The sequence below is a fragment of the Adiantum capillus-veneris genome, chromosome 29 (assembly GCF_014529385.1).
Source record: "Adiantum capillus-veneris isolate H3 chromosome 29, ASM1452938v2, whole genome shotgun sequence".
Taxonomy (NCBI): Eukaryota; Viridiplantae; Streptophyta; class Polypodiopsida; order Polypodiales; family Pteridaceae; genus Adiantum; species Adiantum capillus-veneris.
In genome coordinates, this window is record NC_140959.1 from 99,982,974 (window position 1) to 99,999,533 (window position 16,560).

The following is a 16,560-nucleotide window of genomic DNA, read 5'->3' on the forward strand; positions in this document are numbered from 1 at the left end:
TGCATCCTTTTTTTTTTCTCTGGGTTGCTCTTTTTCATTCTACTTTCATTCCCAGAAGTCTGTTCGGCTCGTTGTGTCATGGCCTCATCTGTGGGGTAGGTCAGACTGCCAGAGTGAATGGCAAAGCCCCGCTTCGCATGACTCATCAACTCCTGAACAGAAGCTGACTTCTGTTCCAAGCAGTGATTTCGGATCTCTGTAGGTAGACCCAAGGTAAACCGCTCAATCTGTTCTCTGAACGAGATCTTCTTGAATGAAGAGGCGGGTAGAAAAGAGCTCCAGAATCCTTCACAATAAGAATTCACTGTATCGCTCTTGGTCATCCGGAGATGGTTCCAAGCAGCTCGTATATCTCGTTCATATTCTTGAGTCAACCAAGAAGAAATAAAAAGCCTCTTGAATTTCAGCCATGTAACTGGCACGGTCTTGCTTAATAGAAGCGTGGACCACCAAGTACGAGCATTCTCCTTAAAGTAAGAGGCAGCTCTCCGAATCTTGGAGTGCTCTGAATAGCGTCCTCCCACGAAAGTGATGTCAAACTGCTGTATAAAAGACAAAGCCTTCGAAGCATCTGAGTATCCTGAAAAGCATCAAACTTGATCGAGTGGCCACCTTCCTTAAACTCTCGGACTTTCTTGCTTTTATCTTCGAGAAAGTCATACTGGTTGGCTTTGTAAAAAAAATTCTTCTTGTTCGCATAAAACTTTTCGTCATCGGAGTCTGAGCTGTCTGTAGACGAGTCCTCAGTAGAACTGTCAATCTCTGGGCGAGATGTAGCCTTCTTTGCCTTTTTCTTGCCCTTTCCGAAGCTTTGTGTCTTGCTTCGCTTTTTGCTTTTTTCTGTCTTCTTCGCTCTAATCCGAGGAGCTAGAAGAGCTGTCAGAAGAAGAAGAAGAAGAACTGGGTAGGTCTTCAAACTTGACGCGCTTCTTCAATTTCTTTGCGTTTCTAAACTGTCGCAGATTTCAGCCCATAGCGTTTTTGGACAGCAGTAGAAAGATTGCAGATTTCAGCCCTTAGGTCGGTCTCATCGTCCCCGTCATCATCGCTGACATAGCCTAGACTTGCATCAGTCACATGCATCCCCATTGTACCAAGTTGTGCAATCATAAGTAGACCACTCTCGCCGACGAGAGTGGGGCCTTCGGAGGAGGGTTTTACAACGTCTTTGGTGTCGTATCTCTCTTCTCTCTCTATCTCTCAGTCTCATACACTTGCACGCACAGTGTCCATTCACTTTGTTTGTGATCATAGCACTCTCTCATTAAGAAGGGAAGGCTCTACCTTCCATAAGAACAAAAGGAACCTTGAGCACAGTTCGGAGCACTCATCTTGAGCAAAGTGCAAACATTCATTCCGCTGCACCTAACAAAAAATAGGTGGGGCAAATTGAGCAAGTTTATATATAAGCAAACCTAGACTAGCACTAAATGGCAGAAGAGGCAGCAGGAGCTCCACGCTCAACAGGCACATTCTCAGTAGAACCCCCCTCCAAGAGAACTAGCGTTTTTGGAATAGAGCCAATACCTAGCGTTTTCATCAGCAGATCAGCCTAGCGTTTTGCATTTTGCAAAGTAACCGGCAACAACAGCAAAATTTCAGCCCTAGCGTTTTTGGTTTGCAAATTAGCGCCGGCGTTTTGCAGCTTTACCGCGACGGAACATCAAGGAACATCAGCGTTTTCAGTTTTCAGCAGTTAGCCCACGCAAATAAACCCCCGAACCTTGCAGATCTCACCTTGCCGTAGCAGTTCCTCGCCGCACGGTCAGTTTCCGCAAGGTTTACAATTTCAGCCCGGAAAACGCAGATTTCAGCATCTGCGTTTTCAGCGCGTCGTCGTCGCATCGTCGTCACATCGTCGCCATCGACATCGTCTCCGACATAGAGTCAAAATTCAGCAGATAAAGATTTGCAGATTTCAGCCCTTAGCATTTTCAGATTTCAGCCCGTCTCGTCGTCGTCCTCATCGTCGGCAAGTCCAAGCATTGTAGAGATTTGTGCAATCATAAGTAGACCGCTCTCACCATAGAGAGTGGGGCCTTCGGAGGAGAGTTTTACAACGTCTCTGGTGTCGTATTCTCTTCTCTATCTCTCAATCTCATGCACTTCCATTCACAATGTCCATTCACTTTGTTTGTGTCCATTGCACTCTCTAATTAAGAACGAAAGGCTCTCCCTCCCATAAGAACAAAAGAAACCTTGAGCACAGTTCGGAGCACTCATCTTGAGCAAAGTTCAAACATTCATTTCGCTGCACCTAACACCATAGTATCAGCGATTAAGCCTCAGAAATTCAGTATTTAAAGACCAGCCAGACCAGCGTTTTTGGAGGACTTCCAAGGCCCGCAAATCAGCGTTTTTTAGGGCAGCCGAAGGCACTGAAATTCTGCAGCAAACCAGCGTTTACTTGCTACAGCACTTGCGTTTTTGCAACAGCAGATTTCAGCCCATTGGCGTTTTTGGACAGCAGAGCAAGCACTCAGTTTTCAGCCATTGAGTCGGTCTCGTCATCCACGTCGTCGACATCGACATAGCCCTAGACTTGCATCAGTTCTCATTCATCCACTTTGTACCAGTTTGTGCAATCAATAGTAGACCACTCTCGCCAACGAGCGTGGGGCCTTCGGAGGTGGGTTTTACGTCTCTTGTGTCGTATTCTCTTCTCTCTCTATCTCTCAGTCTCATACACCTTCGCGCATAGTGTCCATTCACTTTTGTTGTGTTCATTGCACTCTCTCGCTAAGAACGGAAGGCTCTTCCTTCCATAAGAAAAAGGAACCTTGAGCACAATTCGGAGCACTCATCCTGAGCAAAGTTCATCTTTCACTTCGCTGCATTAGTATCAGAGCTTTGGCGGTGTTCTGTATCACTCAAGGAAAGAACCACAAGAACCATAGATTTTTTTTTGCTTGTTGAGGTCGCACGAACCCAAGTCCTCTTGGGCGTGTTGATTGCTAATCTTGTTTTTGAAGAGTGACAGGAAACCCAAGAAAGAAGGGCTTGCCCAGCCTCCCCTTGTGCCTCTTTTCACTCATTGAGAGCGGACCGTGCACTTAGCGGCTGGCCAATCAACGTGAGGTAGGAAAAAGCAACCTTGGTGTGAGCGCAAGGCCGCCAAGGGGTGCACGCGCGGAAAAGAGTAGAACTTGGGTGAAGAGAAGATCCTTCTCTAACACAGATCGCAAGCGAAAGAAGAACCTCAAAACCCTCGAGAACCTCGAGAACCTCAAGAACTCAAGAGCCCCAAGAACCCCCAAACCCAAGACCTACAAAAACCCAAGTTCCTCGTAAACTTAAGAACCAAAGATCATAGTGCATGGTCATCACCCGAAGCGGAATGGATACTTCGCATGGAGGTGGTGAGCATGGGAGTGGCAAAGAAGAGTTTTCCCCACCAGGAGGTTTTCCCGACCCTCCCCCTTTCCCATCCACGCCACGAGTTGTACCAAATCGGAGTCAATCCTATGGAGGTGATAGTCAAGTTGATGATGGAGATGATGGCACAACAAAAAGAAACGACTCGCGTTGCGATGACACAACTAGAAAGAAAAGCAGAACGACAGGACGCCTTGGAGCGTGAGCGTGATCAAGCGCGCTTGGCGACTGAAGAACGACAAGCCGAGCATGCGGTACAGAGTGAACAACGCATGCAAGAGTTGGTCCGACATGTTCTCGCTTCAAAGTACGAGCCAGCCAAAGATGTTGGCAGTTCATCAAGTGGCGCAAGCCGAGATTTGAACTCCAACAACCCAGTCACAGAGAAGATCCAGTTCAGTAAGTATGATGGTAAGATGGAAGCCACGGTTATTCATTCTTGGTTGCATCAATCTAATGCTTATTTTGCGACAACTAAGAAGACACGAAATAGCAAAGTTTTGAGGGCAGCCATGCACCTTGCCGGTGATGCCATCAACTGGTACCACGCATGGCACGAGGCACAGTTAGCTGCGCACCTAGAGGAAGCCAACGAATTCACGTCCCTTTTCTTCAATTGGGCCGACTTCCAAGACAAGCTCAAGGCGCGGTTTATGCCTCCTTAGTACCTAGCACAATGCGCAATCTCAAGCAACATGGTATACCAGTCATGTCTTTTTCTAACCGTGTTTTGCAGCTCGACACTCAATTACGCAAATCGGATGATGAGCTCAAAGAAGCTTTCCTTTTTGGGTTAGACGAATATATCAAGTTTGATGTAGAAGTCTTTGACCCCGCGGATCTCAACAAGGTGGTAGCGATTGCTCTCTCCCAAGAGATGAAGCACAAGAAGGGAAAGCCTAAGGAGAACAAGACTTCTCAAGGAACCTCTCAGAATTCTCAGAACACGCAGAATGGTAAGAATGGTAAGAATGCTAAGAATGGAAACTCTTCTAGCCCATCTTCCTCTACTTCTTTGGAAAAGAACTCTCAAAATGAATCTAAGGGTAAAGCTAAAGCACCTACAAAACCTAAGCTAACCCCGAATAAAAAAGTAGCACAAGGAATATTAGAAGGATACATCACGTCGGAAGAGCAAAGCACTTATTCTAAGGAAGGTCGTTGTTTTCATTGTCACATTAAGGGTCACATAAAAAGAACATGTCCTAAGCTTGACTCTAATGAATCTAAAGAATCCACAGAACCCACATCCTCTGTCAATGCAATCAATGATAACACGAGTGTGCCCCAAGTTTATCATGACCCTCCCATTGATGAGTCTCTCATTAAATATTATGGTCATATGACGGGGCAGCATTTTGTCATATTGTTTGACCAAGGTAGTATGCATGATGTGATCAGTCCCTCTCTTGTTGAGAGAGCCCGCCTAGAGGTTAGTCGGAAATCTCCTCTCGAGGTCTCTGGCTTTGCTCCCGATATGGACTCTCTCATCACGAAAGAGTGCCTTGATGTGTTGTTTATAGTTCAACAAGCTGCTTTCCGTAGAAAATTTTTTCGCTCTCCTCTCTCAAGATGTGATATGATTTTGGGCATTCGATGGTTTCGTGAGCATAACTCTCTCATTGATTGGGCGGAAAATACGTTCACTTTCAATGCCAAAAGTGACTCTCCCACTGTCATTCGTGGAGAGCAAGTTGTTCATTCTCCGTCTCTCATTGCTAATGTGCAGGCGAAGATTGAACGTATTCAGGAGAAGAAGACTCTCTCAGTATCTTCTTCTCCAAAGCATGACAAACAGGATTTGCATGATGATTTGGATGCCAATGACAAGCATGATTTTTTGCATGATCAAGATGTGATTTCTCACAAGCATGATGATTTGTATGATCAAGACGTGATTGTTCACAAGGATGATGGTTTAGTTGATGCTTTTTCTAGCGAAGCTAACCTCGTTGCAGATTCGATCACTCACGAAGAATCGATCTTGGCTCTCGAGTCGAGGTCCACAGAACCCCCACAGGAAGATTCGATCAAACACGGCGAACCGATCTTGGCTCTCGAGCCCTGGTCCAAAGAACCCTTACAGAAAGTACTATGTGTTCGAATGATTCGTCAGCACGCATTGTAAGTGTTTCATTCGTGATCGTTTCCTGTATTTTCGTCAGCGTCTTTTGTGATCTCTTTTCCTAAGCATGACATTGTACATCGAGCACGTTTCACTCATGAATGAGCACAAATGTATGCGGATTGTTCATGAAAAGCTGAAAAATACGCATTCAAGGAAGTCACATTTCATGTCTCTTCCTTGGCACGACACGGTTGTAGCAAGAGCACATGGAAGTATGAGCACCAAGCATGGGCATTTCCATTGTGAATAGCCACAGTTGATTGATTTAGATCAGCAAGACAAGATTCGATCTCACTGTTTGCGTGTGTGTGGTGAACGGTTTGGCACTCCATCTATTTGTTCATCTACATTGCATGCACAGTCTTTTATGAAGACAATTTTTCCAGTCATTTTACATGGAATAGGTATGTTCATGTTTTTGTGTTGGAAGTGGTTTCAAGAATTTTCAGCCATGCAGATTCTTGAAGAAGAAAGAAGCATGACTCTAGACGAAGTTGAAGCATCGAAGGAGCCCCAGAAGACTGTCGCTCTCGGCGCGGCCCAAGGAAGCAAGCATTACAGACCTTTATGAAGTTCAAGTACCGTGTGAACCACACATCAGAGTGGGCCGGCGAAGAGTCCCTTCCAGGATTCAGGATGCTATTGGCGATCTCCCTCGACGCCAGACAGTTCGGTACCAGTACCTCACTTTGAAAAGGAGGGGATGTCATGTGACACATCCAACCCTATGTGTACGTGAACAAGCTACAGCATGACGAGGGTTCAGTCAATCAAGTCGGTCTAGAATAGGAAGTGATATGGCACTTTTGTGAGTCTGTTCGCAGACCGTGCATGACCAGTCACTTAGATTAGATGCATATCCTCCGGTTGCACACAGCATGATCATAAGCATTCCCATCAGAATCCATTAGAATCCATCAGGGAAATTTTCCAGTGCATTTAACCTATTTTCCCTATTTTTGACATTTTTCACTTAGTATTTTAAGTGACTTTTGTTGGGAACTGAGTAGGGCAAATTGGGTAAGATAATATATAAGCAAACCTAGGCTAGCACTATTTGGCAGAAGAGCAAGGAGAACACAAGCCAAAGGCAACAGGTTCCCCCTCTCTCTCTCAAGCAAGACTCCCCCCCCCCTTGGTGGCGATTTCCTCCAGCAAGGCCAGCAAGCGACCACCTCTCTCTAGCGTTTTTCAGCAAGACCGTCATCGCATAGACCTCTAGCACCCTAGCGTTTCTCAGCATTAGCCTCATCGCTCTTTTCCCTGGCGTTTTCAGCAACATCATAGTATCAGCAATTCAGCGATTAAGCTTCAGAAATTCAGCGTTTAAAGACCAGCGAGACCAGCGTTTTTGGAGGACTTCCAAGGCCCGCAAATCAGCGTTTTTTAGGGCAGCCGAAGGCACTGAAATTGTGCAGCAAACCAGCGTTTTACTTGCTACAGGACTTGTGTTTTTGCAGCAACAGATTTCAGCCCATTGGCGTTTTTGGACAACAGAGCAAGCATTCAGTTTTCAGCCATCGAGTCAGTCTCGTAATCCACCTCGTCGACATCGACATAGCCCTAGACTTGCATCAGTTCTCATTCATCCACTTTGTACCAGTTTGTGCAGACCACTCTCGCCAACGAGAGTGGGGCCTTCGGAGGAGGGTTTTACGTCTTTGGCGTCGTATTCTTTTCTCTCTCTAGCTCTCAGTCTCATACACCTTCACGCATAGTGTCCATTCACTTTTGTTTTGTTCATTGCACTCTCTCACTAAGAACGGAAGGCTCTTCCTTCCATGAGAAAAAGGAACTTTGAGCACAATTCGGAGCACTCATCCTGAGCAAAGTTCATCTTTCATTCCGCTGCACCTTATAGTTGGCCTCTCACAACTCAAAGCATCTGGACGCAGAGTCTGAGTACGAGCGCCTGCCTGCACTCTTGTACTTTGAACACAGATTAATACAAAAAGAAATACCGAAAGGGGCGCCAGTCTATGAGGCCAACATCTGTAACAAACTGCTGACGTGTCAAAGCCTAAAGAATGGAGTCAACGTATAGATGTGGCCGAGGGGCCTAAACCCTAATGTCTGCCAGAAACCCTAACTGCTGAAACCCTAATGCTGGAAACCCTAACCCTAAAACCTGTAAACCCTAATTGTGAAAAACCTAACCCTAAAACCTGCAAACCCTAATTTCTGCCAGAAACCCTAACCCTAAGGCAGCAGACATTCCGAAAATTGCACTAACATGATGACGCGGCAAGCTGTACGGATTTCCGTGTTTTGCGCTGGCTAATGACGTGGCAAGTTGTACGGATTTCTGTAAATTGCGCTGGCAGCTTTTTGGCTTTGCTTTTGAACCAAAAGCTTTTGAGTTTTAAAGGCTTTTTACTATAACTGCTTTTCAGGCCAAGGGCCTTTAAATATGAGGCTAGGGCTCATTCTCTGGCATGCTTCAGTACGAAGGTGCAGAGTCTGGAGTACCGGCTTGTACTGTGTTGATGCAATATAAAGAAATACCGAAAGGGGCGCCAAGGTTTGGGGCCAATACTCTCTGGGGTGGAATTCCGCCACTCCGTGTCACGTGTCGTCTCTCTCTCCATTTCAGTTCAGTTGTTATTTGAAGTGCTTAAAGTTGTTCAATCTGTTCTTTTCTATTGGCACGTGGTGCCCACCTTGTGACAACATCTCTAGGAACGGAACTCCGCCGGGCCAGTGTCGAATCAATTGTGAATTGTGAACTGTTTGAAGTAATTATTTGTGGTGTCATGGTAGATTCTCGACTTGAAGTGTCCATGTAAGGTGCAGCGGAAGTGAACGTTGAACTTTGCTCAAGATGAGTGCTCCAAATTGTGCTCAAGGGTTCCTTTTACTTACGGAAGGGAGAGCCTTCCGTTCCTTTAGTGAGAGAGTGCAATGGACACAAACAAATTGAATGGACATTGTGAATGAAAGTGCATGAGTCTGAGAGATAGAGAGAGAAGAGAATACGACACCAGGAAGTTGTCAAACCCTCTTCCGAAGGCCCCACTCTCTATGGCGAGAGCGGTCTACTTATGATTGCACAAATCTCTACAATGCTTTGGACTTGCCGACGATATCGACGACGATGAGGACGACGACGAGACGAGCTGAAATCTGAAAACGCTAAGGGCTGAAATCTGCAAATCTTTATCTCCTGAATTCCGACTCTATGTCAGTGACAATGTGGATGACGACGATGTGACGACGATGCGCTGAAAACACAGATGCTGAAATCTACGTTTTCCGGGCTGAAACTACAAACTTACGATGGATCTGCTGCGGGGAGGTAAGATCTACGAGGTTTGGGAGTTCTACTGCGGGTACTGACTGCTGAAAACTGAAAACGCTGAGTCTCTGGCTGATTCCGTCACGAAGATCTGCAAAAACGCTGAGGTTGACCTGCAAACCAAAAACGCTAGGGCTGAAAATGGGTCCTGCTACAAACACGCTGTGGATCTACCGGTGCAAACCACTAACCCTAGGGCTGATCTGTTCCTTGCTGTCGCCAGGCTGATGCAGAAGCAAAAACGTTGGCTGATCTGGGTTCTTGATGGAAAACGCTAGCTTTACTGCAAATGTTGCAAAACGCTAGGCATCCAATGCTGATGGGGAGTCTTGTTGAGAAGTTGCCTGAAGAACAAACTATTCCTGCTGCCTCTTCTGCCAGAAAGTGCTAACTCTGGTTTGCTTATATATTATCTTAGCAAAATTGCCCTACCTAGTTCCCAACAAAAGTCACTTGAAAATAATAAGTGAAAAATGTCAAAAATAGGAAAAATAGGTTTAATGCCCTGGAAAATTCCCCTAATGGATTCTGATGGATTCTGATCAGAATGCTGATGATCATGTTGTGTGCAACCGGAGGATATGCATCTAATCTAAGTGTCTGGACATACACAGTCTGCGAACAGACTCACAAAAGTGCCAGATCACTTCCTATTCTAGACTTGACTCACTGAACTGAACCCTGGTCATAGCTTGTCCACGGACACATAGGGTTGGATGTGTCACGTGACAATCCAAGTCTGTTACATGTTGATGTGGCAGTCCGTACGGATCTCCGCAAATTACGCTGGCCAGCTTTTGGACAATATGCTTTAATTTTGAGAAGCTTTTTGGAGTTTCAAAAGCTTTTGAGTTTGAGATTTTGGGGCTCTGCTTTTGGGCATTCCTTGTAACAATAATAGGTCTCTTGGTCATTATTGAGAGCATCTGGATGTAGAGTCTTAGTGTGAGATCCCAGAGACTCGCTTTTACTTTGCACACAGATTAATATAAAAAGAAATACCGAAAGGGGCGCCAATCTTTGGAGTCAATACCTCTGAGCACGGGTTTAAGCCGAGCCGTGTCGTCTTTTGTGAAGTGTTTTAGAGGGTATCTTTGTTGTGTCATAGTAGAATCTTGACTTGGGGTGTCCCAGTTTGTTACACATTGTATCAGCATAGTGCAAGAATAAAGAAAGTACTTGCTCTGGCAGCAGAGCAAAGGGACCCTTGAGGATTTGGGACCTTACATCCCTGTGTCATCTCTTCTCTCTCTTTCTTTCAGTTCGATTCAAATCTTTCAAGTGAAGTAAAGTGTTCCTTGTGTTTGTGTGCGGAGTACTAGATCCGAGCTAAATCCTTATTCTCTTCCGTTGCACCTGACACTGGAAATGAAACTGTGACAAGATGTTAGCCCACCGCATCTACTTTTCCGAAAGCCGTTTCTGCCACAAGAAGTAGCATAAACTCTTGTGATCTGTAAAGACTATAAAGTCGGCTCCAGGGAGATAGTGTCGCCATTGCGTAAGAGCATCGATAATTGCGAAAAGCTCTCTTTCATAAATCTGTGCAACCATTTCAGGACGTTAAAAAATTATGCTCTCGTAAGCAATTACATGGCCTTCTTGCATCAAGACTGCTCCCAAACTATGACCACAAGCATCACAATAAACTTCAAATGGCTTTTGCAAGTCTGGTAAGGCCAACATCGGTCCCGTAGTCAACTTTTCCTTGAGAGTCTCAAAGGTTGCAATCTCCGTCGGTCCCCAAGTAAAAGGAACTTCTTTCTGAGTCAGCATATGCAAAGGAGAAGCTATCTCTACAAATTTCCGAATGAACCACCGATATTATGAGCACAAGCCCAGATAAGCTTCAAATCTCATGAATATTCTTCAAATCAGGCCAATCATGAATAGTCGCAACTTTGGCCAGATCCATCTTTACTCTTGCTGAGACAATGTGCCCCAAGCACTGTATCTCAGGCAAGAAAAATTCGCTCTTTTTGGCGTTGATAACCGATCTATGTTTCCGCAATGCCTAGAAGACTTGCAATAGGTGGTGTCTGTGTTTTGCTTCATTCTTGGAGAAGACGATGATGTCGTCAAAGAAAGTGCCCACACATGATCGGTACTCTCTAAAAATTATGTCCATCACATGGTTGAATGTAGCCGGTACATTCGTAAGGCCAAATGGCATAACCAAATATCCTTACAAACCAAAAGTCGTCCTGAAAGCTGTCTCGTAGACGTGTTCAAGAGCAATTCGGATCTAATGATAACCACTCTCAAGTCGGCAAGTAGAACTCTGAAGTCTGTCAAGTATATCATCGATCTGTTCTCGTTCATTATTTCTTCATTTTGGGCTCGGCTAACTCTGTAAGGTGACCGGTTTGGTGGTGTACTACAAGGAATCAACCATGTGATCTTCAAGACGTGAAGGAGGCAACTCGCCTGGTAATCCCTCAGAGAAACAGTCAATCTAAGCTTGCAGAAAATCTTGTTGTTCTTTTTTCGAGGTCTGACCTTTGATCAACATTCAGTTCTTTCAAGAAAATCGGGTAAACAAAAAAAACTGGATTTCATCAAGTGGGACTGACTCGCCTTTCAATTTTCCATCAAGTACAATCTCTTTGCCCTTCTCATTCTTCAAGATGGCTTTCCTTGCCCTATAGTCGACCACGGCACTATTCTTTGGGAACCAAGGGATTTCTCGGAGGAGGTCACACCCTTCTAAAGGCATGATGTAAAAGTCCTCGTGCCCTAAATACCCTTGACAATGCAAACGACAGGTGTCACAGGAGGTGTACCTTTCCTATTGCCTTCTTTAAATAAATACTACATATTTTTATGTATTTTACTTTTACTTGTTTTTTGCGAAACCCTTGAAAAGGTGCAAGTGGACATTACATGGCCAGTGTGAAACGGCCGCGGCCGAACAAGTTTCTCACATCGAGAATCTAGTCGATCAGTCTTGGACTCGTCCGGCCAGTTAGCACCGAATTCTGACAAGTATAGAAGCCTGTGCACGCCATATGGAATTTGGGCCACTCGACAAGTCACTTATAACTTTATAACTTAGTGGGAACTAGAGAATCAAAAGGGCAAACTGGACACATGGCGGCTCCACGTGAATTTGCCAGATTTAGCATGAAGAGGGGGCGCCCAATTTGAGAGTAGAGGCTGAATTTTACTCATAGTGAGCCACACTGTGTGTGTGAGTAGTGGGTGCAGGTTTACAGCTTTAATGGAAAGCTTGCCTTTGTCTCATGTAGCGCGATGATATGTTGTCGTGCATCTCTCTCTCTCCCCTTTGCACATAGTGTAATGCCCCACTAGTTGGGCTATTCAAATGATCATGTACAGTCCTGTGGGTACGCACAGCTCCATCGCGAAGAAACACGAATTTGGAGAGTTTTGTCGCGTGAAAACTCCTCCAAATCACAAGGCAGCTACCCATTGTATGCAGGAGCGTGTTGATGCGATAGCTCCATCCGAAACGACCCAAAACAGAGAAATACAGTCTGTTGTGTAAAATTGCAAGTTTACGGTTTTGCTCCTAAAGTGCACCAGAACTTCAATGAAGCTTCGGGGAAGCTAGAGTGTGGTTGTACAGGAGTTCGGGTATTTTTTAGAGGCTGTAACAATGAAAAACAACGCTCTGCGTTTTCTCGCCAGCCCACAGAAAAGCTCCCGGATTGCATGGGAAGTCACCCCTAACTTGCAAGTTATAGAGCCGTTATGTTGTCGAAATTGGGCCAAATTCTGAAATTACAGCCCCAGACAGGTTTGGACAGCTTGTAAAGTTGCTTGGGGATTTCCCATTTCAATCAAATAAAGAAATACCGCAAGGGGCGCCAATCTTTGGGGCCAATAGGGTATCGGTCATCATTGCGCAAGGCATTCTAGCCGCTAGACGCAAGTGTTGAGTCTCTCTCCTTTCCATCAGTACTCTGTGTGTAATTAACAGGTTGTAGATTTGGTACCGCCCTTTACTGTGTATAGGCTGGTCTTATGGTTCCATCGACGGGATGAGACTTTTTCCTCAAAGAGTGCGCCGTGGATTGTTGTGGGTAAAAGGATATAGAATTAAGCACTATGGCAGAAAAGAGAGACGGAGGTTCCTGAAAAGGAAGCATCCTCTTACAGTGGGCAGGAGGAGCAAAGGGTTCTTGACAAAGGGAAGCGACCCATGGAGCTAGAGGATGAGGATCTTATGTTCAAAGCTCGGTTCTTGAAGATCATGGATATCTTCGAGCAAATGGCTCAGAATTCAAAGAATGGAGGGCTAAAAACGCAGATCTCAATGATGCCGATTATGGACAGCAATGGAGCACTCGATGCCGGTGAGGGAATGGCCGAGGAGAGGCTCGGGCTACCAAAGTACAAACCGTTATGCGAAGAACTAGCAAGTGCAGAATCAACCCAATCCGGTGAGAGGACTAAAAACTGAAAACGCTAGGACTGATCTACACAAGAGAGAGGCGATAGGACTAAAATGTGCAAGCAGTGAGCACTAGCTGCTCTGATGATTCCCAACAAAAACGCTAGGGGTTGAAAGCTGACTACAGGAAGCGTTGGCTGATTTGAGCACAAAACACCAGCTGATCTGAAAATTGGAAACGCTAGGCTGCCCTTCTGCTAGCACTCGGTGATCTACAATTCGTTCAACTGCTTGGCTGTTTGGTTCCCTTTATGCGACTGAAATTGGACTTATAAATTTACTAAGGCTTAGCTAGGGCAAACTGTCCACCAGACCCAACAAAGTAAATCATAAAAATGACTTATTAATAAGTTTAGTCAGGGGATCAGTTTTCGGGTGAAACTGTTGCACATCTACCCACCCGAGAATGCGATCGACGCTAGGAATGGCTCGTTGGATTCCTCTAACCTAAAACTTCAGTATGTGATAGAGCCACCAACTGTGCACGAGGGCATCCCTCTCTTGGGATAGTTTCCTACGACGCTAAAATACTCTCTCTCTCTCTCTCTCTCTCTCTCTCTCTCTCTCTCTCTCTCTCTCTCTCTCTATGTGTGTGTGTGTGTGTGTTCCAGTTCTTCTTTCAAGTAGAGTAAAGTGTTCCAGAGCATTGCAGAATGTACTAGTCTCTGTGTTTTGTCCATTCGCTCACCGGAAGTGATTACATCACCTGCTTCTTCCTGTTGGAACGAGAACCAGCTGGTTGAGACAAAAAGCCACTCAACATTTTATCACACTAGTAACTACCGCTACTACAGGAGTGATAGCAACTTGAGCTAGAAAGCTACAAGCTAGAAAACAACCACATCTCTCTAAGCAACAACCTCCTCACTTAATCAAGTTCGACCAATCCAACTGTTGACATTCCGTGAAGACACCCTCGAACCAAAGGATCCCACTTATTTTTTATTCATGAGCCATACATGAGAGACATTAGACCTTGAGCCTTGTGAAAGATCCACACTCTGCTCTTTGCAGGCAATTTTTTTGGGTTCATCGTTAGGTTGACAAAGAAATGATACAGAGGATTCAATTTTGGCCCCTTGAAAAACTCTCTCTCTCTCTCTCTCTCTCTCTCTCTCTCTCTCTCTCTCTCTCTGTGTGTGTCTACGCGCGCGCGTGTGTGCGTGTGTGTGTGTGTGTGTGTGTGAGAGAGAGAGAGAGAGAGAGAGAGAGAGAATTCAATTTCCTGAATAATAAAAAATTACCTGCAGGAAGACGCATGAGCGTGAAGATGAAGATCAAGAAGAGGGACTGGCAGAGAATCCACAGGCAAGGCATGACGAGATTCAGCTCGTAGTGAGAGCTGTCTTCACAGGGGAGGCCGACGATGATTCAGCTCCTTGGCCATGGCGGCCGACTTTGATTTTCGAAGTATGGTTTAAGCCCCAAGGTGTGCTTCGTTAGCTGAGTTCGCATTGAATAAAGAGAAGTATTTAAAAACTGTCTATCAAATGAAAAATATTAACTGCAAGGTGAGACATAAAAATGAAACAAAGAGAGAAAGAGAGAGAGAGAGAGTTTTTCATTAAAGCGTGTTAGCAAGGTGAGACATAAAAATGAAAGAGAGAGAGAGAGAGAGAGAGAGAGTTTTTCATTAAAGCGTGTTAGTTTTTTTACCTGAGAACGTGTTTGAGATATCGATCGTAATGTTCCAAAGGTGTATCTCGCAAAAAATCACAAGAAGGGTTAGAGTTTTGTCAACATCAATGTTTGTAAACATAGAAGATGTCAATGTTATTAATTTTTTGTTGTTCCATTTTTATGTTTCAAAAAAAACAAAAACATGCAAGTCTCTTTGAATGGGGGAGTTTGTAGAGTCCTCCTCAATTTTTAAAATACAAGGGAACGTGTCATTCTCATGGCAACGTGCAATTTTCAGTGCGTTCATTAACAACGTTCTCAATGTTAAAAATCTAGAAATGGTAATGCTTACTCACCGTGCGATTGTTACAAACGGATGCATGGCGTCCCTGCAAAATACCTCAAATAGCATGATAAAAACGATAAAACACCGCAAATATGTATACCTCACAAATCGCACAAATTTTACAAGCACCTAATCGAGAGGAACCGTAGACTGAAAGAGATAGAGAGCAAGACATAGCACACATGCCAGTGCACCTCTTAAAGCGGAGTGCTACACCAGCATCGCAAGATAGAAGAGAGGAGAGGAGAGAAGGAAAACACGAGCATTGGGTGCAATCTCCCCCTATGCAAGAGTGAGCATTTTCCTCTTGCACGTATGTATTTATAGATTCTTCAATGCTCAAAAAAGAATACACATTAGCCGGCCGAGCATAAATGACCATAGCTCGTAATGAGCACTTGAGTCATAAATATACATAAAATGTGCTAGATCAATGCCTACTACATAGTTTTAGTCTACAAGGTACACAAGGTAGGATTCCTAAATTCCCTTATCAATAACATACTCCGGGGTTGGGAAAGCAATTGTCGTCAGTTTTGCAAGGTACATAAAGGGTGCGGCCAGTGCGAGGTACAAGACGTTGGGTACATGTCAGCATAGCACAATGAGTAGCTGAAAAACTGAAATGTCGGTGGTAATGTGTGTGATAGTCTCCACCCAACCGTGCTATCTTATAGCCTCCCCCTAGCGTACACATTGTCCGGCCACGCCGGTGGCCTTGCCCATAGGACCCATGTCCTTACATTAACCCCCCTTGGAGAATCGTTTTCGTCCTTGAAAACGAACGTAGGAAAACGTTTCTTAAGTGTGCAGACATTCTCCCATGTAGAAACTTCTTCAGGTCTATCTAGCCATTTTACCAACACCTGTCGTCTGACATGATGTCTGGTGCGAAGCTCATGAGAATCCAAAATCTTTTCGGGCTCATGAGGAATTCTTAGCGGTTTGATAAGGTCAACTAACACACATGTGTCAATGACATTATCATTCTGTCCTAGCTGTTTTCGTAAATGGCTTACATGCAAAACAAGATGAACTCGTGAGTGCTCTGGGAGAGCTAACTTATAGGCCACTTGACCTATACGTTTGAGAATGGTAAATGATCCACAATGGCGTGGTGAAAGTTTAGCAGCTTTTCCCGTTTTCAGACTTCTTCAAAAATAGCAAGACGACGATGCTCATCCGCGTACTTCTTATATCGATCTTGAGCTTGCTTAATATTCTGTCGAGCAACTCGAAGCATGTCAAAATGGTCTTGGAGAAAATCCTTCACTTGTTGTATCTTCTCATTAGCCAACCCCACCATAATGGGTAATCTAGGTTGAAATCCATATAAAAGCATAAATGGACTAAACCCTGTAGTCACATGCTTTGAAGTA

The 16,560-nt window shown here is 44.8% G+C and overlaps 1 protein-coding gene across 1 annotated transcript in view; it reads right to left on the reverse strand.

Annotated features, from left to right (window-relative positions):
* The window catches only part of LOC147419653 (valine-tRNA ligase), a 54,230-nt gene extending 39,566 nt beyond the window's left edge, over window positions 1-14,664 (reverse strand). The window contains exon 1 of the mRNA XM_086506144.1: window positions 14,460-14,664. Within this exon, the coding sequence (XP_086362270.1) occupies window positions 14,460-14,532 (73 nt within the window). The 5' untranslated portion in view covers window positions 14,533-14,664. The remainder of the gene's footprint in view (window positions 1-14,459) is intronic.
* Between the last annotated feature and the right edge of the window lie 1,896 nt (window positions 14,665-16,560).